Source organism: Pseudorca crassidens, chromosome 1 (assembly GCF_039906515.1).
Source record: "Pseudorca crassidens isolate mPseCra1 chromosome 1, mPseCra1.hap1, whole genome shotgun sequence".
Lineage (NCBI taxonomy): Eukaryota > Metazoa > Chordata > Mammalia > Artiodactyla > Delphinidae > Pseudorca > Pseudorca crassidens.
Genome location: NC_090296.1, coordinates 28,433,325 through 28,460,282, shown reverse-complemented (window position 1 = coordinate 28,460,282; position 26,958 = coordinate 28,433,325). Strand labels below are relative to the sequence as shown.

General features: G+C 39.3%; 1 protein-coding gene across 6 annotated transcripts in view; it reads left to right on the top strand.

The window, feature by feature from the left end:
- YLPM1 (YLP motif containing 1) overlaps positions 1 to 26,958 on the top strand; it is a 66,515-nt gene that overhangs the window by 15,187 nt on the left and 24,370 nt on the right. For 5 of the 6 annotated variants that reach the window (XR_010941807.1, XR_010941809.1, XM_067730108.1 and 2 more), the window contains exons 5-8: positions 15,807 to 17,918; positions 20,584 to 20,704; positions 26,076 to 26,496; positions 26,610 to 26,702. Coding sequence is in view for 4 of the 6 variants with exons in the window: in XM_067730108.1 (XP_067586209.1) it covers positions 15,807 to 17,918; positions 20,584 to 20,704; positions 26,076 to 26,496; positions 26,610 to 26,702 (2,747 nt within the window). In the remaining 2 variants the exon portion in view is untranslated. The remainder of the gene's footprint in view (positions 1 to 15,806; positions 17,919 to 20,583; positions 20,705 to 26,075; positions 26,497 to 26,609; positions 26,703 to 26,958) is intronic. The other variant, XM_067730118.1, reaches the window with a different exon arrangement.

Genomic DNA, 26,958 nt, shown 5'->3' with positions numbered 1-26,958 from the left:
ATCATTTTAAATTTTAACCTAATTTCAATATTTGAAAACAAAATATATTTTTTATTTGTTCTCCAAGTTTATATTCAGAAAACAGAACTCCATCCAAAAATGAAAGCTAATTAAAGGCAATTAACGTGAATTCCGCTGAGTACCAGAAGCCTTGTCAGAAGCTTTACATACATTATCCATGGAGTCTTCTCGACAACCTGTGAACTTGGCAGTTTCATATCCTACATTTACCCTTTACAAACTGGGGCTGAGAGGATTGGATAACTTGCTCAGGATCATGTAGGTGGGAGGGTAGAGCCTAAGTCCACATAGTGGGAGCTGAGTCCAGAGGGTCCCCAGAGCAAGAGCACTAGTTAAGCACTGTGTTTAATGCCGTGATTCAGTGATGTTCATCCTGTCAGTGATTACAAGTGCATTTGTAGTCCTGATTTATTTGGCATGTGTTTCATCTTGATTTGAATTCCTACTTATCTCCTGGATTGAGCATTACCTTTTAGATACGGTAACTGATTTGCTATATGAGAAGTACGTTCTTATAACCTCATAAAACATAGATTTCCTGCTTCCTTTTTTCTGTCATAATAATGTTTTCTCTCTTTTGCCTACCAAATCTTGACTTTGTAAATTTAGGACCTACTTTAACTTTTTTTCTTTTGCCTCAGGGTACAGTTAGTAATTTCAGTGCTAGGAGGATCTTAGCAGTTACCTAGTGCAACTTGCCCTCTATATAGCAACTCACCTTTGTGTTGCATTTTGTCATCCTAGATCTTGCACATATTAGCTCATTTATTCCTCTCAGTGATCTCATGAAGTAAATGGATAAAGGGAGCTGAGATTTGGAGAAGTTATAAATAAATTGCCCCGGATGACACGGCAAATAAATGGTTGAGGTGGGGTTAGAATCCAGGGCCTTCTGACCCACTCTTAAGTCCACTGTGCTTCCTGTGACAAGCAGCTGATGGGCTCTGCTTGAGCATTGGCACTGTGATAAGGAACACTGCCCCACGAGGTGCTGACAGTTTTACAGAAATTGTATTTCTTACATTGAACATAAATGTGTTGCCTTGACTTCTGCCTGTTGATTCTAGATCTGCCTGTGTGGTGCAACACATAGTGATTTACCCTGTCCCTCTTCTACAGTGTATCCTGCCGTTGTCTAAAGACCATCCTCTTGTCTCCCTCCACCCACCTTAACCATTCTGCTGTGCCATCACATAAACTGAAGTTCTCTTCATATTAACATCGGTGCTAGCTTTGTCCTGCTGTATTGTTCACTGTCCTTTTTTTAAAAAAAAATTTATTGATTGATTATTTGGCTGCGCTGGGTCTTAGTTGCAGCACTCAGGATCTTCGTTGTGGCGTGCAGGATCTTTTTAGTTGTGGCATGTGGAATCTAGCTCTCTGACCAGGGATCGAACCTGGGTCCCCTGCATTGGGAGCATGGAGTTTTAACTGCTGGACCACCAGGGAAGTCCCTGTTCACTGTCCTTTGAAGGGCCTTTGGTTTATCAGTCTCCTTCAGAATGAACACTTACTTCAGATGGAGAAAGACCATAGGCCTATTACTAACTTTGTTATAAAAATGTACTTATATAGCTGAACAAATTGCTTTTTTTTGGGTGGGGGGGTCAGTACTCTCACAGTGTTGACTCATGTTGAGCTTAACATCAATTTGGCCAGCCAGGTCTTTTTCACCTTACTGTTATTAAGCCAGTTCTCTGTCACCCTGAACTTGTACAGTTTTTTGTCTTGTGTTCTTTTTTTTCCCTAAGACTTTACATTTCGTCTAGTTAGGTTTGGGCCTGCATTCTAGTCTGCTGAATCTTCACGAATGGAGATTACACTGTTTTTAGATATGAGATATCCCTTCCTGGCTTTTTCCACCTGCAGCTTTGATAAGGATGGCATATTTTGTCCTTGAATTGTATCCTGCTCACATTTCTACCTTGTTTTTTTTTTTTTCCTACCTTGTTTTAAAAACCTTTCCCTGATCTAGCTGTGTCATTGCCATTTCTATTACCCTTCTACTTCTTTTGTTCACTTAGCCCATGTAAAGTATAGTTTGTGACTGTTGCCCAGGCATGGTTTTTTTTTTTTTTTTTTAACCTTTGTTACATGGGAGAAAAAGAGATCAGTGGGAAGCCGGTCAGTGAGTAAAAGAGACTGAGGTAAGAATAATCCACACTATTAAGAAAACTTGTGAATTTCCTTTATTAGTTGAATTCAGCGTTTGCTATATATATAACATACGGTAAGCCACTCTGTGTGTGTGTGTGTGTGTGTGTGTGTGTGTGTGTGTGTGTGTGTGGTTTCTTAAACAAAGCTGGGTAGAAAAACAAGAACTGAGAATACAGTTAACTGATTTACCAATTACGCACTGTTAAATAAAGTACTGGAAATTACTTTGAGTTTTTTGAAAAATCCAGATTTAGGCTGCTTTCTAAAAACTGAAGGTTTTCAAAAAATCAAGTGACATAAATGCATCATATGTGAGTAGCACACCACATTGTTGAGCATCTGGGGCAGCTTTTTGAAACTGTTTATATGTGTATGTGTCATTGGATTCATCACGTCTTGTAGAAGACTACCACAGCTCCAGTAAACTGTCATGTTAGTAGATGTTGGTTTCCAAGAATCTTTTATTTTCAATAATAAAACTTACTTATTGAAGAGGAACATACAGAGATGTGCACAATCATAAGTGTACAGCTTAGTAAATTTTCACAGATACACCTGTGTTATCGCGACTCAGATTAAGAAACAGAAATTAACAGTGTCTGAGAAGTGCCACTCATGCCCCTTCCCATTTTTCCTCATCCCAAAGATAGCCACTATTCCAACTTTTTACACAAGAGATTAGTTTTGCCTATTTTTGAACTTTATATAAATGGACTCATGCTGTATGTACTCTTGAGTCTGGCTTCTTTCACCTAACATTATATTATTGTGAGATTCAGCCATGTTGTGTGTAGCTGTAGTTTGTTTCATTCTCATTTCTTTACAGTATTTTATTGTATGAATATACCACAATCTGTTTATCCATTCTAATATTGATGGTCATTTAAGTTTTTGGTGGTTATTATGAAAAACACCGCTTTGTGTCTTTGGTGCTATATATGTCCCTTTAGGGGTGTGTGTGTGTGTGTGTGTGTTTGTATTTAATTTTGTTTAGATATATGCCAAGGATGGGAATTGCTTGGTCATAAGAGTACGAATATGTTCTGCTTTGATAGATATTGTCAAACAGTTTTCCAAAGTGGTTGTGTCAGTTTACACTCTCACCACCAGTGTTTCTGTATTCCATTTTTTTTTGTATCCTCATTAGTACTTGGTGTTATTAAACTTTAAAATTTTAGCAATCTTGGTGTATGTCTAGTGGTATTGTAATATGGCTTTAATTTATATTTCCCTGATGACGAATGAGATTGACTTCCATTCCATTTGATTTTCGTTCAGTTGGATTTCCTCTTTTATGAAATGCTGATTCAAGTCTTTTCCCTGTTTTACTGTTGGGTTATGTTTTTTTCTTATTGGTTTGTAGGAGTCCTTTATATATACTAGATATCAGTTCATATGTCTAGATTGTCTTGACTGTTTCTCACTCTGCAGCACTTTTTGCATTCTTATCCTTCAGTATACTAAAAAAGTAGTCTTCACTTTACCATCTAGATGGTGCGTTGGAACCTTTCTAAAAAATATTTATTTAGGGGCTTCCCTGGTGGGGCAGCGGTTGAGAGTCCACCTGCCGATGTAGGGGACACGGGTTCGTGACCCGGTCCGGGAGGATCCCACATGCCGCGGAGCGGCTGGGCCCGTGAGCCATGGCCGCTGAGCCTGTGCATCCGGAGCCTGTGCTCCGCAACGGGAGAGGCCACAGCAGTGAGAGGCCCATGTACCGCAAAAAAACAAAAAAAGACAAATCTATATATTTATTTATTTATTTATTTATTTATTTACATTTTGGCTGCGCCGGGTTTTACTTGCAGCATGCACAATCTTTAGTTGCAGCATGCTGACTGTTAGTTGCGGCATGCAGGCTTCTTAGTTGCAGTTGTGGACTCTTAGTTACGGCATGCGAACTCTTAATTGCGGCATGCATGCGGGATCTAGTTTCCCAACTCAGGATTGAACCCAGGCCCCTTGCATTGGGAACGTGGAGTCTTACCCACTGGACCACCAGGGAAGTCCTGGAACCTTTTTATTTTTTTAATTTAAAAGTAATTTTGCAAGTAATTTACAGAATTAAGAATAAAGGCATAATAAAAACAACTTACTAGAAATTTTAATTAAATTTTTTTAATTAATTAATTTAATTTTGTCTGCGTTGGGTCTTCGTTGCTGCGCGCAGGCTTTCTCTAGTTGTGGCGAGTGGGGGCTACTCTTCGTTGAGTTGCGCGGGCTTCTCATTGCAGTGGCTTCTCTTGTTGAGGAGCATGGGCTCTAGGTGTGTGGCCTTCAGTAGTTGTGGCACGCGTGCTCAGTAGTTGTGGCTTGCGGGCTGTAGAGCGCAGGCTCAGTAGTTGTGACACACGGGCTTAGTTGCTCCGCGGCATGTGGGATCTTCCTGGACCAGGGCTCAAACCCATGTCCCCTGCATTGGCAGGAGGATTCTTAACCACTGCGCCACCAGGGAAGCCCCTAAAAATTTTAAAAGAGGGCTTCCGTGGTGGCGCAGTGGTTGAGAGTCCGCCTGCCGATCCAGGAGACGCAGGTTCGTGCCCCGGTCTGGGAAGATACCACATGCCGCGGAGTGGCTGGGCCCGTGATCCATGGCCGCTGAGCCTGCGCGTCCGGAGCCTGTGCTCCGCGGCGAGAGAGGCCACAACAGTGAGAGGCCTGCATACCGCAAAAAAAAAAAAAAAAAAAAAAAATTTTAAAAGAATAAAACTCTTTGCATCAAGTAAATTTTGACACACAAACATTATAGAAGATGAAATAATTCTGTCACATATTCTTTTAGCAAAGCAGAATGGTCCAGGTTCTTGCCAAAAATATGTGATGAAGTCTTCCCTGTTTAATAACTAACTGGATGACGATACCACATTTCCTTTCTGTCCTTAGAAATATATTGTTCACTCATCCTGTCTTGAGTTTGAGAGTATTCATCTAGGATATTGTCATCCGAGGACTCATAGAGATTTTGCTTGTATGATTAATTTCACATCATTATTAGGACCTAGAGCGTAGCTGTCTCTGCATTTATCTTTTGATTCATTTAATAATTTTTTTTTCTTTTGCGGTATGCGGGCCTCTCACTGTTGTGGCCCCTCCCGTTGCGGAGCACAGGCTCCGGATGCACAGGCTCAGTGCCCATGGCTCACGGGCCCAGCCGCTCCGCGGCACGTGGGATCTTCCGGGACCGGGGCACGAACCCGTGTCCCCTGCATTGGCAGGCAGAGTCTCAACCACTGCGCCACCAGGAAAGCCCTAATAATTTTTTTTTAATAAATTTATTTCATTTATTTTATTTTTGGCTGTGTTGGGTCTTCGTTGCTGTGTGCAGGCTTTCTCTAGTCGTGGAGAGTGGGGGCTACTCTTCATTGCAGTGCGCGGGCTTATTGTGGTGGCTTCTCTTGTTATGGAGCATGGGCTTTAGGCACGCGGGCTTCAGTAGTTGTGGCTCGTGGGCTCTAGAGTGTGGGCTCAGTAGTTGTGGCGCACGGGTTTAGTTGCTCCGCGGCATGTGGGATCTTCCCGGACCAGGGCTTGAACCTGTGTTCCCTGCCTTGGTGGGTGGATTCTTAACCACTGCGCCACCAGGGAAGGCCCATCTAATAATTTTGACACAACTTTCTGTGTCACTTTTCTTTGTCAGGAAATGAAAATTTCTGAATTCTCACTTGTGCTCAATGAACCCTAAAAGCAATCTGCAGTATTTTGGGCAATGCAAGGAGGGGTGACAGCTTATTTTACAATTCCATCATTCTTTTGTTGTCTTCGTATTTTGATCTTTAGCATAGTTGGGAATAATTGATAAGGAATGATGAGTAATAATGAATTCTAGGATAAGAAGATCACAAAATGTTTCAGTATATAGAAAGAAGATTCCATAATGTATCTTAGGTTTATGAAAGAATTCAGTGGACCTATATGGTAATTGCAAGATAATGTAAACTTCATTCTCTTTTTCAAAAAGTAAATTTTCTCTTTGTTCTTAGGAAAGCCTGTAGGAAAAAAAAAAGTCATGAAATATCAATCCTTACAAATAGAACTGTTTTTAAAAAACTCAAAAACTATAATTGAATCCAGTGAACCCAAATGAACCCCAAGGGTTAATGGTATCTTTTTTTTTTTTTTTTTGGCAGTACGCGGGCCTCTCACGGTTGTGGCCTCCCGTTGCGGAGCACAGGCTCCGGACGCGCAGGCTCAGCAGCCATGGCTCATGGACCCAGCCGCTCCGCGGCATGTGGGATCCTCCTGGACCGGGGCATGAACCCGTGTCCCCTGCATTTGCAGGCGGACTCTAAACCACTGCGCCACCAGGGAAGCCCAATGGTATCTTTTGATTAATAGAAATTCTTGATTTTTCTAATTTAGTAGTCTAATTTATTGATCTTTTCTTTATGGTTAGTGCCTTTTCATGTCCTATTTAAGAAATCTTTGCTTACTCCAAGCCCATAAATACATTATTGTATTTGTTTTCTTTTATTGTTTTACCTTTCTATTTTAAAATCAACAATCCATATAGAATTGATTTTTTTGTTAATGTATAGTATGAGGTAGGGTAAAGTTCATTGTTTTCCATATGGCTATCATGTTGACCCCAGTACCATTTATTGAAAAAGTCATCCTTTTCTTACTACTTTACAGTGTCTCCATCATAACTCAAGTGACTATATATGTGGATTTGTCTGTGGATTCTATTACTTTGGTTTATTTGTCTATCCTTGCACCAGTGTCAAATAGTTTTTTTTTCTTTTTTTTTTTAATTAATTAATTTTATTTATTTTTGCCGTGTTGGGTCTTCGTTTCTGTGCGAGGGCTTTCTCTAGTTGTGGCAAGTAGGGGCCACTCTTCATCTTGGTGCGCGGGCCTCTCTTGTTGCGGAGCACAGGCTCCAGATGCACAGGCTCAGTAGTTGTGGCTCATGGGCCTAGTTGCTCCGCGGCATGTGGGATCCTCCCAGACCAGGACTCTCGAACCCGTGTCCCCTGCATTAGCAGGCAGATTCTCAACCACTGCGCCACCAGGGAAGCCTGTCAAATAGTTTTAATTACTGTAGCTTCATAATAAATCTTGATATCTCTTAGTGTAAGTCCTCCAATTCTGTGTTTCTAGATCAGGGATTTTCTGTGAAGGCTGAATTGTAAATATTTTTAGGCTTTGTGGGCCATGTTTGGTCTCTGTCAAATATTTTTCTTTCTTCCTTTTTCTTTCTTTCTTTTTTTAACCTATAAAAATATTTTAAAAATCAGTCTTAACTGGGTTTGGCCCTGGGCCGTAGTTTGCTGACCCCTGATCTAGATTGTCTTGACCATTCTTGGTCCTTTCTGTTTCCCATATAATGCTTAGAGGCAGCTTGTCAGTTTTCAAAAATACGCTGGAATTTTGCTGAACATTGCATAGACTCTATTGACCATGTTGAGGAAGAACTGACATTTTAATAATATCAAGGCTTCTGATCAGTTATACCTATTTTTGATTAGTTTTAGGATTGGAATTGTGACCTCTTCCATTCTGTAGCTGTCTTACTAGGTTTAACAAGGGACTATGAACACCATAATTTTTCTTAATGCTTCCATTTGCCATGGCTTTTCCTGTTTATAGTGATTATTTCTCTTTGGAATTTTGATTTTAGGATCTTGGTTATACATATTAGAAAATGGCATTATTTCACATGAAAACTAAAAGGGCAGGAATTTGATTCCAGAATTTAAAATCTTGTAATTACCGTGGTCTACTGATGTGAATGTGTTTATATATTGTGATAATCAGACATTATCTTGTTTAAGGGTATTTGTATTTCTGCATCCCTCTTAAGTTTTTGTACCCAATTTGGAGTATATTTTTTGTATCAAGTTTTGAAATTTTTATACCTAGTTCTAATGGTTTCATACCTAGTTTTAGGGGTTTTATTTTTTAGAAGTTTATGAAATACCTAACTGTACAAGCAAAAATTTTCAAAATATTTAAACACCAGATGTTTGTCTTTTTTTCTTTTCATCTAACCAATGTACAATGCATGTGTTTTTGTGTGATTGTATTTAGTGGATGTATACTACGTTTGTACTTTATTTCCAGTACGTTTTTATACGTTAAAAAGGTCATAGTAGTTCATTGTGTTGATGTAAAGATGGCTTATTTTCGTACATATGTTTAATATGAGTATCTCTTAATATATTTATTCCAAAGGCCTAAAAGCTCTTTACTTTTATAAATCAAAAAGGTTTTGATAGTCTGACATTTTTAACATCCTTGAACTTTGAAAAATTTGAAGTGCAGTATTGATAACTAATTTCCATTTATATGTAGTGTTGAAAGTATATTTCAATTGGTTTAACATATTCTGACTCCCCAAATAAAAATAAAATGATGACCCTTGGCTCCTGGTCAACAATTAAATCTAAAAGCAAAGCACCCTACCTTTTCATAAACACTGCATATTATATATGCAGGCATGAGGCTTACAGAAGTGAGTTCATTACGTTTTACAACTTTTCCGCCATGTTCACTTCTTCTGTATCTTTACATCTTTTAGTGCCTTCTGCTTCCTTTATCCTTTCCTCTGGCCTTTGCCTATGCTCTTTTCCTTGTTTGGAATCCCCTTTCTGTCATTTTTTGCTTTATCAATCCCTACTTTTCCTGCCCTGGGGATGGCACTTCTGTAATTATGTGTCGAGATCTTTCAGTGAGTCAGACATTGGGGATACTTAAGTGAGCAAGACCAACATGCCCCATATTTATCAAATTCTGTTCTAACTGTTGATTTACTTGTTTCATTCTTCTTATGGACTGTGAACTCCTTGAGGTTAGGTATCAGTTTATTTCCAGCACTAACACAGTACACGACAATTAGTAGGTGTTCAATAAATGTTGCTTACGCCAGAATGTCTTAGTTACGGGTAAAATTCTCAAGGCGTTCACAGTTTAGTTAAAAAGCAGTTCATTCATATTCAGATTTGATTATAACACTAGCTAACATGTTGAAAAGTGTTCTTATACTGACTTGTGTATTATATATAGTCTTCTCTTATCACTTATATGAACTAATAATTGCTGAATTCAGTACAAAACAGATGACTTTACATATCTTTAATGACCTAAGGTGTTATTTCAGACACTTTGAATTAATAAATGTAACTTCAAGAAAAGGAACCAAATCATCACAAAACCTGAAATGGCATACTTCTTTACCTTCATAAATATGTGGTCTTTATCTTTAGCATTGCAACGTACCTTTTTTGGGGGGGGCTGCATCACGCAGCTTGTGGGATCTTAGTTCCCTGAACAGTGATCGAAGTGGAAGCTCGGAGTCCTAACCGGGAGTTCCCTGTGACATGGTTTTGACAAGCACCTGGTCAGCTCCTTTCCTCTTTGTCCAACAATAGCTGTGTCAAGCCTTCACTATTCTGCATAGACCATCTGTGCTAATGTTGCTTTCTCTGTCTTAGCAAACATCATTATTTCTCTTTGTATCTTTCATTTAGCTTCCTGCTTCACAGAGATAATCAAGGCTTTCAGGCCCAATGAAACTCACTTCCCGGCCTTACCATTACTTAAGTTGCCATCCTAATCTTTCTTGTACTCTCAGAAGAAGCCCTTTTCCTGGTTAGGGCTAACACTCTCTGTGTGTCTTTTAAAGAAATACATTTTACATTTTTATCAAAGTGATACACACACTTGGTTTTTTAAAAATCAAGAGAAACAACCACCCACTGCCCCAAACCACTCTAGACATATTTCCTAATGACATCTTTTAATTCTTTAGCTGTTTCTTTTGGTAGTTACCTTCATATCACTAAATAATGTGTTGCTACTTTCTTGACTTACACATGTATACTTACACATTAGATACTACATGTTTACTTCCTATTCTGATAGATAAAGGTTTAGTTCTTATACTGTTCTCTAACTCCATCTGCCCAATATATTTATTTCATTCAGTAAATAATGTTCATAGAGGTAAACAGTGTATTGTGATTACATTTCCTTTAGCATAATAACTTTTTTAGAATTTCTAGTTGCCTTTCTTCTTGCAACATCTTTTTTAAAAAAATATTTATTTATTCGGCTGCATTGGGTCTTAGTTGTGGCACGTGGGCTCTTTTTGTTGCAGTGCATGGGCTCTTAGCTGTGGCACACAGGCTTCTCTAGTTGTGGCACACAGACTTCTCTCTAGCTGTGGCATGCGGGCTCTCTAGTTGTGATGCGTGGGCTCCGTAGTTGTGGCACGTGAGCTTAACCCCTGGACCACCAGGTAAGTCCCTCTTCTTGCAACATCTTTAAAATAATCCTCCAACTCCAGACTCAAAAGCAACATCTCTTTTTCTCTTGAGATCTCTCCCCCAGATTCATGCATTCTCTTGCTTTTGCCTGGGCTGGTTGGCTGGTTTGCTGCTTTCAAGATCTGTCATATGGCTGTTACTCCAGCATTTCCCTTGACTCTCCTTCTAGATTGGATTCACTGTTTACTGAATCTCATGGCTTCCAGTTTGTGGTTTAGTGCCTCCTTTTCCTGGAGTGCATGCTCAACTAAGAAATTGTGGGTTGGAGTTTCCTGAGCCCTTGCATGCCTGAAAATATTTTAATCTAACCTCACACTTGATTAGTAATTTGGATATATAATTTGAGGTTGAATATATTTTTATTATAATTTATGTAAACTAAAAAACAAAAGAAAACAAAAAGTTTACCCATTTTTCCCACCTCCACACCCTGCCTCTGGCAACCATCAGTCTGTTCTCCATATCTATGAGCTTGGTTTTTTAATTAATTAAAATTTTTTTAAGATTCCAAATATAAGAGAGATCATATAGTATGTCTTCCTCTGACTTATTTCACTTAGCATAATGCTCTGCAGGTCCATTTATATTGTTGCAAACGAAAAGATTTCATTCTTTTTTGTGGCTGAATAATATTCCATTGAATGTATATACCACATCTTCGTTATCCATTCATCCATCAACAACATAGGTTGTTTCCATACCTTGGCTATTGTAAATAATGCTGCAGTGAACACGGGGTGGGGGGGAGGTGCATATATCTTTTTGAGTTAGTTTTTTCATTTTCTTCCAATAAATAGAAGTGGAATTGTTGGGTCATATGATAGTTCTATGTTTAATATTTTGAAGAGCCTTCATACTGTTTTCCATAGTGGGCTTCACCAGTTTACATTCCCACCAGTGGTACACAAGGGTTCCCTTTTCTCTGTATCCTTGCCAACACTTGTTATTTCTAGTCTTTTTGATAATAGCCTTTCTAACAAATGTAAAGTACTATCTCATTGTGGTTTTGATTTGCATTTCCCTGATGATTAGTGATGTAGGGCATCTTTTCATGATGTCTTCTTTGGAGAGACATCTCTGTATCTTCTTTGGAAAAATGTCATTTGTCTGTTGGAAAAGTATCTATGATCTTTTGCTCATTTTAAAATCATATTGTTTCTTTTTTTGCTGTTGAGTTGTATGAGTTCTTTATATATTTTGGAATTAGCCCCTTATCAGATACATGATTTGCAAATATTTTCTCCCATTCAGTAGGCTGCCTTTTCATTTTATTGATGGTTTGCTTTGCTGTGCAGAAGCTTTTTAGTTTGATGTAGTCCCACTTTGTTTTTGCTTTTGCTTTTTTTTTTTAAGTAAGCTTTTTTAAAAGCTTTTATTTACTTTATTTATTTTTGGCTGCATTGGGTCTTCACTGCTGCACTCAGGCTTTTCTCTAGTTGTGGCGACCGGGGGCTACTGTTCGTTGAGTTGCGCGGGCTTCTCATTGTGGTGGCTTGTTGCATAGCACGGGCTCTAGGTGCTTGGGCTTCAGTAGTTGTGGCACACGGGCTCAGTAGTTATGGCTTGCAGGCTGAGTAGTTGTGACGCGTGGGCTTAGTTGCTCCGCGGCATGTGGGATCTTCCCAGACCAGGGCTCAAACCTGTGTTCCCTACATTGGCAGGCAGATTCTCAACCACTACACCACCAGGGAAGTCCCTGTTGCTTTGCTTTTGATGTCAGAATCAAAAAATCATTGCCAATGGGGCTCCCACTCTTCTTTTCATTTTGGAGACATTTCTCAAATACATTGTGATCTCTGGTTGTCCATTTATGTTTAAGAGTGGGAGACACTGAAGCTGATTGGGAGCTCTGTGTATATGTGGGGGGCTAACCAATTGTCAGACTTTGCTTTAAGTGATAGGGCAAAAAACTGCTAACGCTACGGGACCCTTAAATTCAGGCATTTAGAGACATTCAAGACCAGAGAAAGGCTGATCAGTGGTTCTGAATATAGATTTTAATTTACATAATTTTAGCCCCAAGTCTTACTTGTCTTTCCCCAGCATCCCTGGATTCTGAGAATCCTGACCCTCTCTGGGTTTCTGTGGGCAGGCCAGCCCCATTTTGATTGTAACCTTCTCTGCTACCAGCACTCTAAACTGCGGCTTCTTCCTGTTCCATATGTTACCACTCATGTTTGTTCTTTGTCTTCCAGAATTTAAAAACAAAATCCTCATCTACTGGTAGCCCCTTCTCTCTGTTTATAGTGAGTTTATGTATTTTTATTTATTTATTTTTTAAATGTTATTTATTTATTTATTTCTGCATTGGGTCTTCGTTGCTGCGCGTGGGCTTTCTCTAGTTGTCGCGAGCGGGGGCTACTCTTCGTTGCAGTGCGCAGGCTTCTTATTGCGGTGGCTTCTCTTGTTGCGGAGCACCGGCTCTAGGCACGCAGGCTTCAGTAGTTGTGGCTCTTGGGCTCTAGAGCGCAGGCTCAGTAGTTGTGGCGCACGGGCCTAGTCGCTCCACGGCATGAGTTTATGTATTTTTTAATTTCTTGCGATGACTATATAGTGTCAACTTGGCTGGGCTGAAGTACATTTTCCAGCCGTGTTTCTTTCTTTCTTCTATGTTTCTTATTAGGGTGGGTCACGGGAGATTTTTGTGTCTAACATGAAACATTTATCCCTGGTCAACCTGAAATTTTCTAACCCTTTCCCCAGAAAAGATTATAAAGCCCCTTTTCTGTCTTTGGGGAAATCGTCATTCTCTAGCTGGTTTACATCCCCTCTTTGATATTCTGTAACTTAAATTCTGAGATATAAAGCTATCTAGTACTAATACATCTTACGTTAGATGATAAGGAAGAAAAATCAATCAAAAACGTTTGACTAATAAATATATACTTAAACATTTAATATCAAACGTTAAGGAAGAAATATTCATAACTATCACAGCCCGTATTTCAGCAACTGGTCATGTAATTACAGTTGGTATTTATAACTTGCCTTCTTCCTCTACTTAATCCATATTCCCTTTAGTCTCAGTGAGCACCGCAGCTGGTCTTGGTTCCTTGTCTGGTGGAGTGACCCAAACCTTCATTTTTGAAAGGTCTGAGCTATTCTCAACCCTGCCTGAATTGAGTTATTTTAGTTTTCTGTTGACTTTAATCACAGGACATGGAAGTACTAAGGGATGTCCTAGAGGATCTCCTCCATTCCAGACATATTCCTCACCCTCACTGTGTAGAAATAACCCAATTTCCCCTTGAATGACAGGATTAATCCCTCCCAGCCAGTACAGTAACTCCCTTTTTTGCTTGTTGATTCAGAACCCAAAGTGGCCAGATGGCAGTCTGAACTGGAGTTTAATAGAATCATTGTTGTGTCCCCTGATAGAAGCATTCTCCCTTTGAAACTAAGACTTCTAGATCACCAAAGACTGATGTCACAGGGATGGGAAGTTAATATTTTGCTGAAACCGAATTTATTACTCTCATTTATTTCCCTAACAAATGAAAGAAAAACCCTTCTATTTCTCATTAGAGGCATGAAAGGCATCACTATCACCGAAGCAAAAAACCTTGGAACCATCCTAAATTCTTCCTTTTCCATTATTTTAATCCCACCTGTTAGAAAATTTATCAGCTTTACTTTCCTTCACATCTCTCTTTATCTCCTCCTTTACATCCTCATATCAATCACTGCCTTAGAACAGACTTCACCTTCACTTACTCAAATTGTAGAGACAATCTACAATTAGCTTTTCCCACTTATCCATTTACTACTTTTCTGCTAGAGAAATCTTTTAAAAATCACGTCATATTTAGTGGCTCTACGTGCTTAAGGTAATTTCCAACTCCTTACCCAGCTGAATTAATTCACCTGTTGTAACAGAGATCCAAAGTCACATGGCTTTAACAAGTTAGAAGTTTATTCTCTCTTGGGACTTATATGGTGGCTCTACAGTGTTAAGAATCCAGGTTCCTTCTGATTTGTTACTTTACCATCTCTTAGTATGTTGGCCTTATCTACGTGGTTCAGGATGCCTCACCACCATGTCAGAGCCAGCATGAAAAAGAAAATGGTGAAGAGAAGGATGTGTTCTTCCCTTTAAGTTTACAACCTGGAAGGATGTGTAAATCATTTTCACTCTCAGCTCATTGGCCAGAACATGGCTAAACGTTCCAGCTGCAAGAGAGTTTGGGAAAAGGAGTTTTTAGTCTGGCTATCCTTATGTCTAGCTAATAATGGAGAGGCTCAATTACTGTAGAAAAAGGGGGAATGAATATTGGAGGTGTACCAGTAGTCCATGCCACCGAGGTATACGAGGTCTTCTGGAGATTGACCCTTGCCTGCCTCTTTCCTTATCTCTTAGGGTGCTGCTTTTCCACTCCTTCTCCTTTCCTAGGTGTCCTAGATTTTGTTTCCTCTTTCTTTCAGCCATGCTAAACTGTTTGCCAAACATGCTATGCTGGTATGTGTTTCTCTGCCTTTCCTCATAATGCTTCCTTAGCCTGAGATGTCCTTGCCACCCACTGCCATCATCTCCAATACTCTCTGTTAACCTGATCTCTGAGAATTTGTTTTTCAAGAGTTAACTTAAGCATCTTCTATGATATAAAGCCTTTATTGGAGAGCACCACCTTCACCCTGGTAGAACTAACCATTCTCTCCTCTGTTGCCCTTACTATATGCAGATAGACTTTAGTCATTGTACCTTTTGGCAGTTATTTACACTTAGATTCTTTCTTTTCCATTGTAAACCCTTTGAGGGTAAAGAAGACATTTTATTCATGTATCCCTTGGATGTAGCATAGTGCCTGACAGAGGATATACACTAAATATTTACCAAATATGCAAGTGGGTCCCTAGCAAAAATATCTCTGTCCGGATTTTTAAATGTCAGGGCATGCTCTTAAGACATAGCTGGCTGCTGTTTTTTCAACTTTTTGTCAATTAGTCAAGATGATAATGTTAGCTCCAACAATATCTGTAATCATCCTATATTATCTTGTTAATTGTTTCATATTTAGTTTTTAGTTATAATTTAACTCTAAAAGTACTTTCAGAATTCTACGGGACTTTTTTTTCTGTTTGAAATGAGTGGCCTTTTCTGTCTACTAAGGCACAATATTTATAATTGCTTTTGAACAATTCAGTATATCAGTGACTTGCTGCAGGAGATTTGTCCTGAGACCTTCTGAGCTCTGCCACCTTAACATACTGGTTCTAAGATACAGATATCTCAGGGTTTGTTTAATGACTAAGAGTCATTTTTGTAAACAGATACTAAGGCAAGATTGCCTTAAATATTTTTACATGGAGAATTTTTTTTTTCTGCTTTACTGTCTTGAGTAATATCTTTTGTTTTACTTGTAGATTTGATGGTCCTCGAAGATTTGAGGATTTAGGGTCAAGGTGTGAAGGACCGAGACCCAAAGGGCCTCGTTTTGAAGGAAATCGCCCCGATGGGCCAAGACCCAGATATGAAGGTCACCCAACAGAGGGCGCTAAAAGCAAATGGGGAATGATTCCCCGGGGGCCAGCATCTCAGTTCTATATTACCCCCAATACATCCCTCAGTCCTCGACAGAGTGGACCACAGTGGAAAGGCCCCAAACCAGCTTTTGGACAGCAACATCAGCAGCAACCTAAGTCACAAGCAGAACCAGGAAACAAAGAACCGTTAGCAGACACCAGTAGTAACCAGCAGAAGAATTTTAAAATGCAATCAGCTGCATTTTCCATTGCTGCAGATGTAAAGGATGCCAAGGCGGCTCAGTCAAATGAGAATCTAAGCGACTCTCAACAAGAGCCACCTAAAAGCGAAGTCTCGGAAGGGCCCATAGAGCCTTCTAATTGGGACCAGAATTCTCAAAGTATGGAGACTCAAATGGACAAAGCCCAAGCTGTTACTCAGCCTGTACCCCTTGCAAATAAACCTGTACCTTCTCAATCTACTTTTCCCTCAAAAACAGGGGGGATGGAGGGAGGAACAGCAGTAGCAACATCATCATCACTAACTGCCGATAATGATTTTAAACCTTTGGGTATTGGTCTTCCCCATTCAGAAAACAACCAAGATAAAGGGCTGCCTCGGCCAGATAACAGAGATAATAGGTTAGAAGGCAATCGAGGCAGCAGCTCATCTTACAGAGGTCCTGGGCAAAGCAGAATGGAAGACACACGGGATAAAGGACTAGTAAATAGAGGTCGAGGCCAGGCAATCAGCCGTGGCCCAGGGCTGGTCAAGCAAGAAGACTTTCGTGATAAAATGATGGGTAGAAGAGAAGACAGTCGAGAGAAGATGAGTAGAGGAGAAGGCAGCCGGGACAGAGGGTTGGTGAGGCCAGGAAGCAGTCGGGAGAAAATGCCAGGTGGTCTGCAAGGCAGCCAGGAGAGGGGTAGAGCTGGCAGCCGAGAAAGGGGACCACCTCGGAGGGCTGGCAGTCAGGAGAGAGGACCCCCTCGAAGACCTGGGAGTAGAGAGAGAGTACCACCCCGAAGAGCCGGGAGCAGGGAGACGGGACCACCTCGAGGGCCTGGCAGTCGGGAAAGGGGTCTGGGAAGACCAGAGTTTGGTCGTGACAGAGGTCCATTTAGACCAGAACCAGGAGATGGTGGGGAAAAAATGTATTCGTATCACCGAGATGAGCCTCCTAGGGCAACGTGGAACCATGGAGAAGAGAGAGGGCATGAAGAGTTCCCATTAGATGGTAGAAATGCTCCAGTGGAACGAGAAAGACTTGATGATTGGGATAGAGAGAGATACTGGAGAGAATGTGAACATGACTATCAAGATGATACACTAGATTCCTATAACAGAGAGGACAGGTTTCCGGCACCATCTCGATCTCACGATGGAGATAGACGAGGCCCTTGGTGGGATGATTGGGAGAGAGATCAGGATATGGATGAGGACTACAACAGGGAAATGGACAGGGACTTGGACAGGGATGTGGATCGGATTGGAAGACCTATGGATATGTATGATAGAAATTTGGATAATGAGTGGGACAGAGATTATGGGAGACCACTGGATGAACAAGAATCACAGTTCCGTGAACGAGATATTCCATCTCTTCCACCTTTACCACCCCTCCCACCTCTTCCACCTGTGGATAGATATCGGGATGATAGATGGAGAGAAGAAAGAAATCGAGACCATGGGTATGATCGAGATTTCCGTGATAGGGGTGAGTTGAGGATCCGAGAGTACCCAGAAAGAGGAGATACGTGGCGGGAAAAGCGAGATTATATTCCTGACAGAATGGACTGGGAAAGAGAACGATTGTCAGACAGATGGTACCCATCTGATGTGGATAGACATTCCCCCATGGCGGAACATATGCCCTCCTCACATCATTCTTCTGAAATGATGGGGTCGGATGCAAACTTAGACTCTGACCAAGGCCTTGGAGGGGTAATGGTTCTCAGTCAGAGGCAGCATGAAATCATTTTGAAAGCTGCACAAGAACTGAAAATGCTTCGGTAAGTTAACTACTTAAGATCATTTCTTTTAGTCAAAACCGCATTCAGACTGCTCTTTTTAAAATGATGTGTTATATTTGAATGGAATCATTTTTTTTTCAAGTTCTTATTACCACATGATTTTAATTTTAATTTCTAGTCACTGAGTGCTGTTTTAGGGTAGGATGGATATTTAGGAACTGTATTAATTATAAACTTATGTCCTGAAATATGCAAATTTGATAGCCATTCTTGGCTTTTGTAGCTATGTTGCCGACGTGCCATGCCTGTGATTGTTTCAAGTTCAAACTTCAACTTTCCAGTGCTCTGGATTTCACAGAGCTCATACGTAAAATCCCCTTTTTCCCCTGAGGCAGTTTGCTCTTTGGTATTAGATCTGATAGACTTCATATTCACTAATCTTTGGTATAACTTTGGAAAGTGCTGAAAGGATTTATATTTTTCTCTGTTGAAGCTAAGAATGGTTTACCTGGAAGCAGCCTCAGATTTATCTAACTATTGATTCTTTCTTTTTGGGATGTTTTATCTTTCATTATAACTAGAAGCAGGTATCTCTACTTGAGGATGTTACTTGTTTCTACATAATCAAATATTTTCTTTGTGAGATGGAGAATAGAATTTGGATTTCTTGATTTACAATCACCCAACTATCTATAGGTATCTACATAATGCTTCCCATTAGTGGCAGTAATAATAAAAGCTAACATTTATTGCACACTTACTATGTACCAGGAACTGTACTAAGTGCTTTGTATGTATTAATTCATGTAATCCTTATACCAACTATATCCTGAGATGAGAATTTAGGAGTCACTGACAGATTGCAATGCGAAATTACTTTTTGAGTAATTTCTTAGGAATTAGCAGTGTTTTGTGAAAATAAATTAATGGTTAGTTGTTTGTTTGTTTGTTTTTTAATGGTTAGTTTTTGATATATTCCAATGTATTGTTTTTTTTTCATTTTTCAATTCTGGTCTACATTTGTGGATTATGCTGATTGAAATTATAACTGAAGCTTTATGACTAAAAAAGTATAATGAGGAAAAATACCTGTAAGTAAAGATGAAAGATCAGGTGCCTCAGGAAACAAAACAGATTTCTGTGGTCTATAGAAGATACACTCTTAAGAGATTTGACTTTTCCAGATTACTCCTGAAGAAAGTAGTAAATGTGGAAAGTATGCTATAGAACATTTAGCTATTCTCTGTTCACTTTTAAATTATGGACACCTTTAATTTAACACCTACTGTGTGCTGGCACTGTGCTGATAATTTAGCATGTATTATCTCAATCCTCCTATCTCAAATCCCTATCTCAAAGGCCTGCAAAGATAAGCAGTAGTATTCCCACTTCACCAAAGACACTAAGGCTCAGAGAGTACCACTTGGCTACCGGAATTGGTAAACCTAGAATTTGAACCCAGTCTCTAAAATCTATGTTGTTTATGGAGAACACCAAGCTGATTGGTGTTACTAAGCTGCCAAGGTTTCTTTCCTTTCCTTTTTGAAATCTCCTTTTCACCCGTTATTGCTTTGTATAGAAATGCTGGATACAAGGTGCCTCATCATCCTTTTTTTAAAGCTCTTTCTAGGCCACATAATAAAACAAAATATATGAAGTGATGGGTAAGAGTGGTCACAGTTGAATACAAGTCAGTCACGTTGTATTGGGAAAGTCATAGTATGATTTACATGAGGCAGAAAATAATCTTTTTTTATACTTGACCCTTACTTTGTGTCCATTTGGGTCATTATACTTTACAAAATGGTAGGGAGAAAATTGGAAAAGGTCTGAAGAGGTTGTGGTAGATGTTGTATGTGTTTACTGTGGGCATTGTAAGGAAAAGTGAAGGGAATTTGACCAGCGATTTAAAGAAAAACTGGAAGAGTTAACATAATTACTCTTTAGGAGTATGAAGTGTTGCTTTTAAAGGTTTAGACTGACAACTGTTCTCACTGTATGCAGCAGGGGCTGTAAACTAAAATGCCCACAAGAACCAGACAGGTAACTAAAATGAGTGAAAGCGGGCCAGTGTAACTCTACTGGGTTTGGTGAGGACTGTGGCAAACTGCTTCATCTAAAGCGGGCAGCCACTACTCCACTGAGCCGATTGTTGGCATGTGGGAATGTAGGCCCAGTGTCTGCAGATCTCTTTAAAATTTGAATTTATATGGAAAAATATATTATTTTGCTTTGTAAGTAATGGCAGCTAGCTCAGATTTTAAAACTAATATGGAAGCTAAATTTTAAAAAACCTTTTTATATATTCATATATATCCAAATACATTGATATTTGGCCCATGTGCCACCATTTTGCAACCTCTTATCTAAAGACTATTGAACAAAAAAAAATAGCAAGAGAGATTTTTGTTGGATGAAAGAAAAACATGACAAGTAGGTGAGATATTAAAATAAACTAAAGAGGCAGGTTCTAGAATCGGTCCTTGAAGATCTTCAATAATTTATCATTATTTTATAGGTCGTAGATGACTGATCAGTTAGCTCATAAAGGCAAGAGAGTATTACCCTGGAGATGTTTTATGGGCACTGCAGAGGGTTTGAAAAAAGGTTTTAGTTTCCTTTTTTGTTCTTCAATATTAATTATAGTTATTTAGGAATGGAGAGCACATGCCTTATGTACAATGGCAATTTTATTTGTTTACAGAGAACAGAAAGAACAGCTTCAAAAGATGAAAGACTATGGGTCTGAGCCACAGATGCCTGACCATCTACCACCCCAGGATTCGAGATTGCAGAATACATCTTCAAGACCTGGAATGTATCCGGTATGGGAAAATATGTGCCCAGAAAATGAAATGGTTCTTACTTTGTATGTTTGTATGTCATTTGATTTTTTTTTTTGTATTACAATAAGTATAAATTTCCTCTATAAAAAATGTAAATTTTGGAAAAGTAAAAAGCTAATGGTAATGGACCTTTGAAAATATTATGAGTATGGTCGAAAGTGTGACAGAAATGCTTTTTCCCCCAGGGTTTGATAAGTACACCAAGTACACCTGAACTATATATATGGCTTTGTGTTCACAAAATTGTAGAATTTTCCTGGTAATCCTTTTTGTTCAAATAGTCCTGTTTTCCATTTGGACAGTGTAGGGACTCCCTGTGAGCCCTGCTCATGTGAGCTTCGTAGTCTCCCTGCCTCTTCAGGCTACTAGCCTTTAGCTAGGGAAGGGGTTGAACATCATGCCCCAGTTCAGGCAGTGAAGCTACGTTAAAGACTTGTGTGATTAAGCTCTCCCCTTGTTGTTGCTGTTTTCGTTTTACCTTTAAGCCAGTGATGGGCTTTAAAAATGTTATCATGCAAATATAAGTGAGAGAGAGAAAAAAACACTGCTGAACCATTTCATCAGATTAACTCTTCATTTCTCAATGTTCCCTTCCATCCTAATCTAACACACAACACTCGGATGTAATTGTTGATGTCGGCAACCACCATGATGTTGACTCCCCAAATCATATCTCTTGGCCTGTGTATGCATCCATCTGCCTACAGGGTTTCTCTCTGGGTGTGTCTCCTGCCAAACTCAACATATTTAAAATGGAGCTCATTACCATCCTCCATGAAAACTTGTTCTTTCTCCTCATTATCACCTAGTCACCCGAACTTGAAACCTGAAGCCAGCCCTAACTCTTTCCTCTGTTCTAACCTTCTGTGTTCAGTCATTCTGTTGATTAATTTTACTATCTTTTTAATATTGTTCAAGTATTCTATCCTCCACTTCCCTACAACCTCAGTTCTAGCCTTTGTCAGTTCTTGCCTAGATTATTTCAGAAACATCCTAATTCATCTCTCTCCATCTCATTCGCCTCTGATCCATTCTTCATTCTGCTTCCAGAGTGATTATTTTTAAAATATTTTTTGAATCAGATTTTGAGTTATAATTTACATATGTTTTAAGCCCACAGTTTGAGTTTCGACAAATGTATACCAAAAGATAAAAAAAATTTCCACTGCCCCCAAAAGTTCTCTCATGCCACTTTGTAGTTAGGACTACCCTACACTCTACTTTAGGCAGCACTGATGTGACTGCTGGCCAAAATAGACATTTTATGTCTTTGTCTTTTTTTTTTTTTTTTTTTTGCCTGCATTGGGTCTTCGTTGCTGTGCACGGGCTTTTTCTAGTTGTGGCGAGTGGGGGCTACTCTTCGTTGCGGTGCACGGGCTTCTCACTGCGGTGGCTTCTCCTGTTGCGGAACACAGGCTGTAGTCATGCAGGCTGCAGTAGTTGCAGCACGTGGGCTCAGTAGTTGCGGTACGTGGGCTTCAGTAGTTGTGGCATGTGGGCTCAGTAGCTGTGGCGTCGGGACCTAGGGCACATGGGCCCTAGGGCACAGGCTCAGTAGTTGTGGCTCATGGACTTAGTTGCTCCGTGGCATGTGGGATCTTCCCAGACCAGGGGTTGAACCCACGTCCCCTGCATTGGCAGGTGGATTTTTAACCACTGCACCACCAGGGAAGTCTCCAAAATGGACATTTTAAGACATAAATCTCACCATGTTGTACCTTGACTTTAGAACGCTTCAGTATTCTTGTGTTCATTTCAGGATAAAATCTAGATTCTTTTGCCTGGCCTTTTATGTTCTTCCTGAGCTGGCCCAAGCTCTGCTTACCATTACTTGCTACTCCCTCTCTTTACTTTCCCTCCACATGGAGCTTCTGACAATTCTATGAGTGTGACTGGCTCTTACTTCATGCCTTTGCATATGCATGTTGTTCTCTAAACCTAGAGTTTCTTTTTTTTTCTCTTCCTATCCTCTCCTCCAACTAGTTAATTGTTTATTTTTTAGAACTCATCTCTGTGTCTTCTCTTCCACTTGTGTAAGACAATTGCCCTTGCATGTACGCCTGTAACATTTTATGGGCCTCTGTCAGAACCCTTATCATACTGTATTTGGATTGTCTGTCTTCTTGTCTGTCTTGCCTTCTGTCTTGTCTTGCCTTCTCTCTTATCTTGCCTGTCCTTCATAAGGATAGGAACTACATCTTTTATCTTTGACTCTCTTAGCAAATAGTAGAAGCTGTAGATTATAGATCCACATTTCTGCTTTATTCACTTGATAAATCAATCATAAACATTTTAACATATTGCTACAAGCTTTATATTTTTGATGCACAATTTATTAAAACTATTCCATTTAACAAAGTTAAACCTCTGTGTCTAATCTTTTATTAATACAATGTTAATAAATGTCTTTGTATCAAATTCTTACTTTTTTTAGTTTTAATATTTTTTATTGAAGTATAGTTGGTTTACAATGTTGTGTTAATTTCTGCTGTACAGCAAAGTGATTCAGTTATACATATATACACATTTTTAATATTCTTTTCCATTGTGGTTTATCCCAGGATATTGAATGCAGTTCTTTGTGCTATATAGTAGGACCTTGTTGTTTACCCATTCTATAGATAAAAGCTTACATCTGCGTTCTTTATTTTCTACAAACCACTACCCATTATGCTTCAAATACTTGTTTTAGATAACTTCTTAAAAGTACTTTTAAAGTCCTACAGTGGTATACTTTAGTTAAAGAACGAGGACTTTTTAATGATTCCTATAATATAGCCAACAGCTCTCTAAAATAGTTATATAACAACTATACTATAGCCTTGCAAGCATCAGCTACTTAATATTTTTGGAAGATATAATATTTTAATAAAATGTTTGGTAGTGGGGCTTCCCTGGTGGTCCAGTGGTTAAGACTCTGCATCCCCAATGCAGGGGGCCCAGGTTTGATCCTTGGTTAGGGAACTAGATCCCTCATGCTGCAACTAAAGATCCCGCACACAGCAACGAAGATCCCGAGTGCGGCAACGAAGATCCTGCGTGCCGCACCTAAGACCCGGTGCAGCCAAATATTTTAAAAAATAATAAAATGTTTGGTAGTTTTGATAATTAGTGAACATGAATATTTTCTGATAATTGTTAATTACATTTCTTATAAAAATTCTATTTTATCTATTTGACTCTTAAGGTTTTTCTTACTAATTTATGTTATCCTTAGTATGGTACAGATATTAATCCTTTCTCATGTAAATACTGTAGGAGGTGTTCTGTTTTTCACAAATGTATATATTGCTTTCACTATGTAATATGAAGAAAACACTTTTTATTTGTAGACACAGTCCAGAATTCTTAGGATATTTAAAGCATGTCTGGGTAGCTGTGCTCCAGATGCAGTAGCTTTGTCATGTATGGGCATTCCCTTAATAAAGTTTAAAGTGCCGTAACCTACAGTTTACCTTACATCATTTACCTAATAGTCATTTGTCTTTAACTCCAGCCTATAGTGGCCTCTTGTTAAATAATATTTCTTACGTATTAGCCACAATGTAATTTTGTTACTCAAAAAGTTTAACACGCAGCCTGTGTATGAATAAATATATAAGTAATGGGTATTGTTGGCTTTCCAAGGTCTAAAGCAGCTGTCAATTTGTTTGTCAATAGAACAAACCAGAAACATAGAACTAAGAGAAATGGGTAAAGAGAGTTCGAATCAGAGATTAAAATTATCTCTGATTGCAAAGATTAAAATAAAATTTAACGATTGGGTTTCAGTATTAAGTAAATAGAACCTATCTGCCAAGAGATTCTACTGTTTCCTTAATACACATTCCTGTTGGCATTTGGTGGCTGTCAGAGAGATTACTAAATGTCCCATTTGGTTTCTTTGTTTTGTTGTTTCCCAGTTCTGATGTTGTGTGTTGGTACCAGCCTTGCCACAAACTACTATTGTCAGTCAGACAATTAGGTAGAAGTGAGGGAGCTAGCTAGAGTTTGTTTCTCTCACTGGAAATTCACTATTTTTGTGGAAGAGATAGGTTACCATAGTGGGGAGATAGTTTATAGCAGAGATTCTTAACCAGGTGGTGAACATCAGAATTACAGAAGTTTTGTTTATTTTAAACTAATGCTAGAACCTCACTCACAGAAATTCAGTAGGTTTGAGGTGGGCCTGGGATACTTGTATCAAATTGGCTAGCACCCTAATTTTTCTGGAAGGAGAAGAAAAAGAGGGTGGTTCATTGCAGGGAAGGGAGGAGGTCATAGTGTTGAGGGCATTTTTTTTTTTCCTTTTTTAAACCAACCTAATTGAGGTATAATTTACATAATCTGATTTGCCCATTTTCAGTTTGTAATTCAGTGATTTTTAGTAAATTTACTGAGTTGTCCAACCATCACCATAATCCAGTTGTAGAACATTTTCATCACCGCAGTAAGATCCCTTGTGCCAATTTGCAGTTAATCCTCATTCCTACCCAAGTCCCAGGCAACAGCTAATCTACTTTCTGTCCCTATAGATTTGCCTTTTTGGGCATTTAATTTAAGTGGACTCATACAATATGTGGTCTTTTGTGTCTGACTTCTTTCACTTAGCATAATGTTTTCAAGGTTCATCCATGTTATAGCATGAATCAGTACTTCATTTCTTTTTATTGCCAAGTAACAATCTATTGTATGGCTATACCATATTTTGTTTGTCCATTCACCAGTTGATGGACACTTGGGTTATCGAATAATGCTGTTGCAAATATTTGTTTGCAGGTCTTTGGGGGGCCATGTTTTTCTTGGTTAGAGACCTAGGAATGGAACTGCTGAATTATTTGGTAAATTGAGGTTTAACTTTTTGACAAATTGTTAGACCATTTCCCAAAGTGGAAATTTTACATTCTTACTAGCAGTCTAAGAGTCTTTGTGTTTCTCTACATCCTTGCCATCATTTGTTATTATCTATTTTATCAATTATAGCCATTCTACTGGATATGAAATGGTACCTCATTGTGGTTTTAATTTTCATTTCCCTCATGACTAATGATGTCGAGTATATTTTCATGGGCTTATTGGCCATTCATATATCTTCTTCGGAAAAATATATGCAAATCTTTTGCCCATTTTTTTTGACTATTTGTCTTATAAGAGATTTTTATATTCTGAATACAAGTCCATTATCAGATAGGTGATATGCACATATTTTCTCCCTAATGGTGTATTTTAAAGTACAAAAAGTTTTGAATTTTGAGTAAGTTCAATATATCAAATTTTTCTTCTATGGATTGGGAACCAGATTTTAATTTCTACTGATATGTGAAAACATGATGGTATGCTCATTCGTTAAGCCATTTACTCTGTTCTCCAGCCTCCAGGGTCCTATAGACCACCCCCTCCTATGGGTAAACCACCAGGTTCAATTGTAAGACCCTCTGCTCCACCAGCAAGATCATCTGTTCCTGTGACCAGGCCGCCTATCCCAATACCGCCACCGCCACCCCCTCCTCCTCCGCCACCACCTCCTCCTCCAGTGATAAAGCCACAGACTTCAGCTATGGAACAAGAACGCTGGGATGAAGATTCTTTCTATGGCCTCTGGGATACAAATGATGAACAAGGACTGAATTCGGAATTTAAACCTGAAGCTGCAACGATTCCATCTGCTCCAGTGTTACCACCCCCACCTGTTCACCCTTCCATCCCTCCTCCTGGCCCGGTGCCTATGGGTATGCCACCAATGTCCAAACCACCACCAGTGCAGCAGACTGTCGATTATGGCCATGGCCGAGGTGAGTGAAAGTGGCAAATTTGTATTTGGGATTCTAAAGGAATTGTTAGCTTCAGCTTTGGCTTCCTTAAGCTTCACTCTTACAGTGTTTTTATCCCTGATTTTGTTTACCAGACATATCCACTAATAAAGTTGAGCAGATACCCTATGGAGAAAGAATAACTCTGCGTCCAGATCCACTACCTGAAAGATCAACTTTTGAAACAGGTAGGAGTCCCAGAGAGATCAGTATTTTTAAACCTTTTAGGACCCAATTATCTCATGATTTCCCTTTTGGTAAGGTTATCTGGGCCTCCCTTTTTTTTTTTTTTTTTTCAGTGTTCAGAAATAAAGTTTTGTGTGTGTTTTTTTTTTAATTTATATATTTATTTTTGGCTGCATTGGGTCTTCATTGCTGTGTGTGGGCTTTCTCTAGTTGTGGCGAGCAGGGGCTACTCTTCGTTGTGGTGTGCAGGCTTCTTAT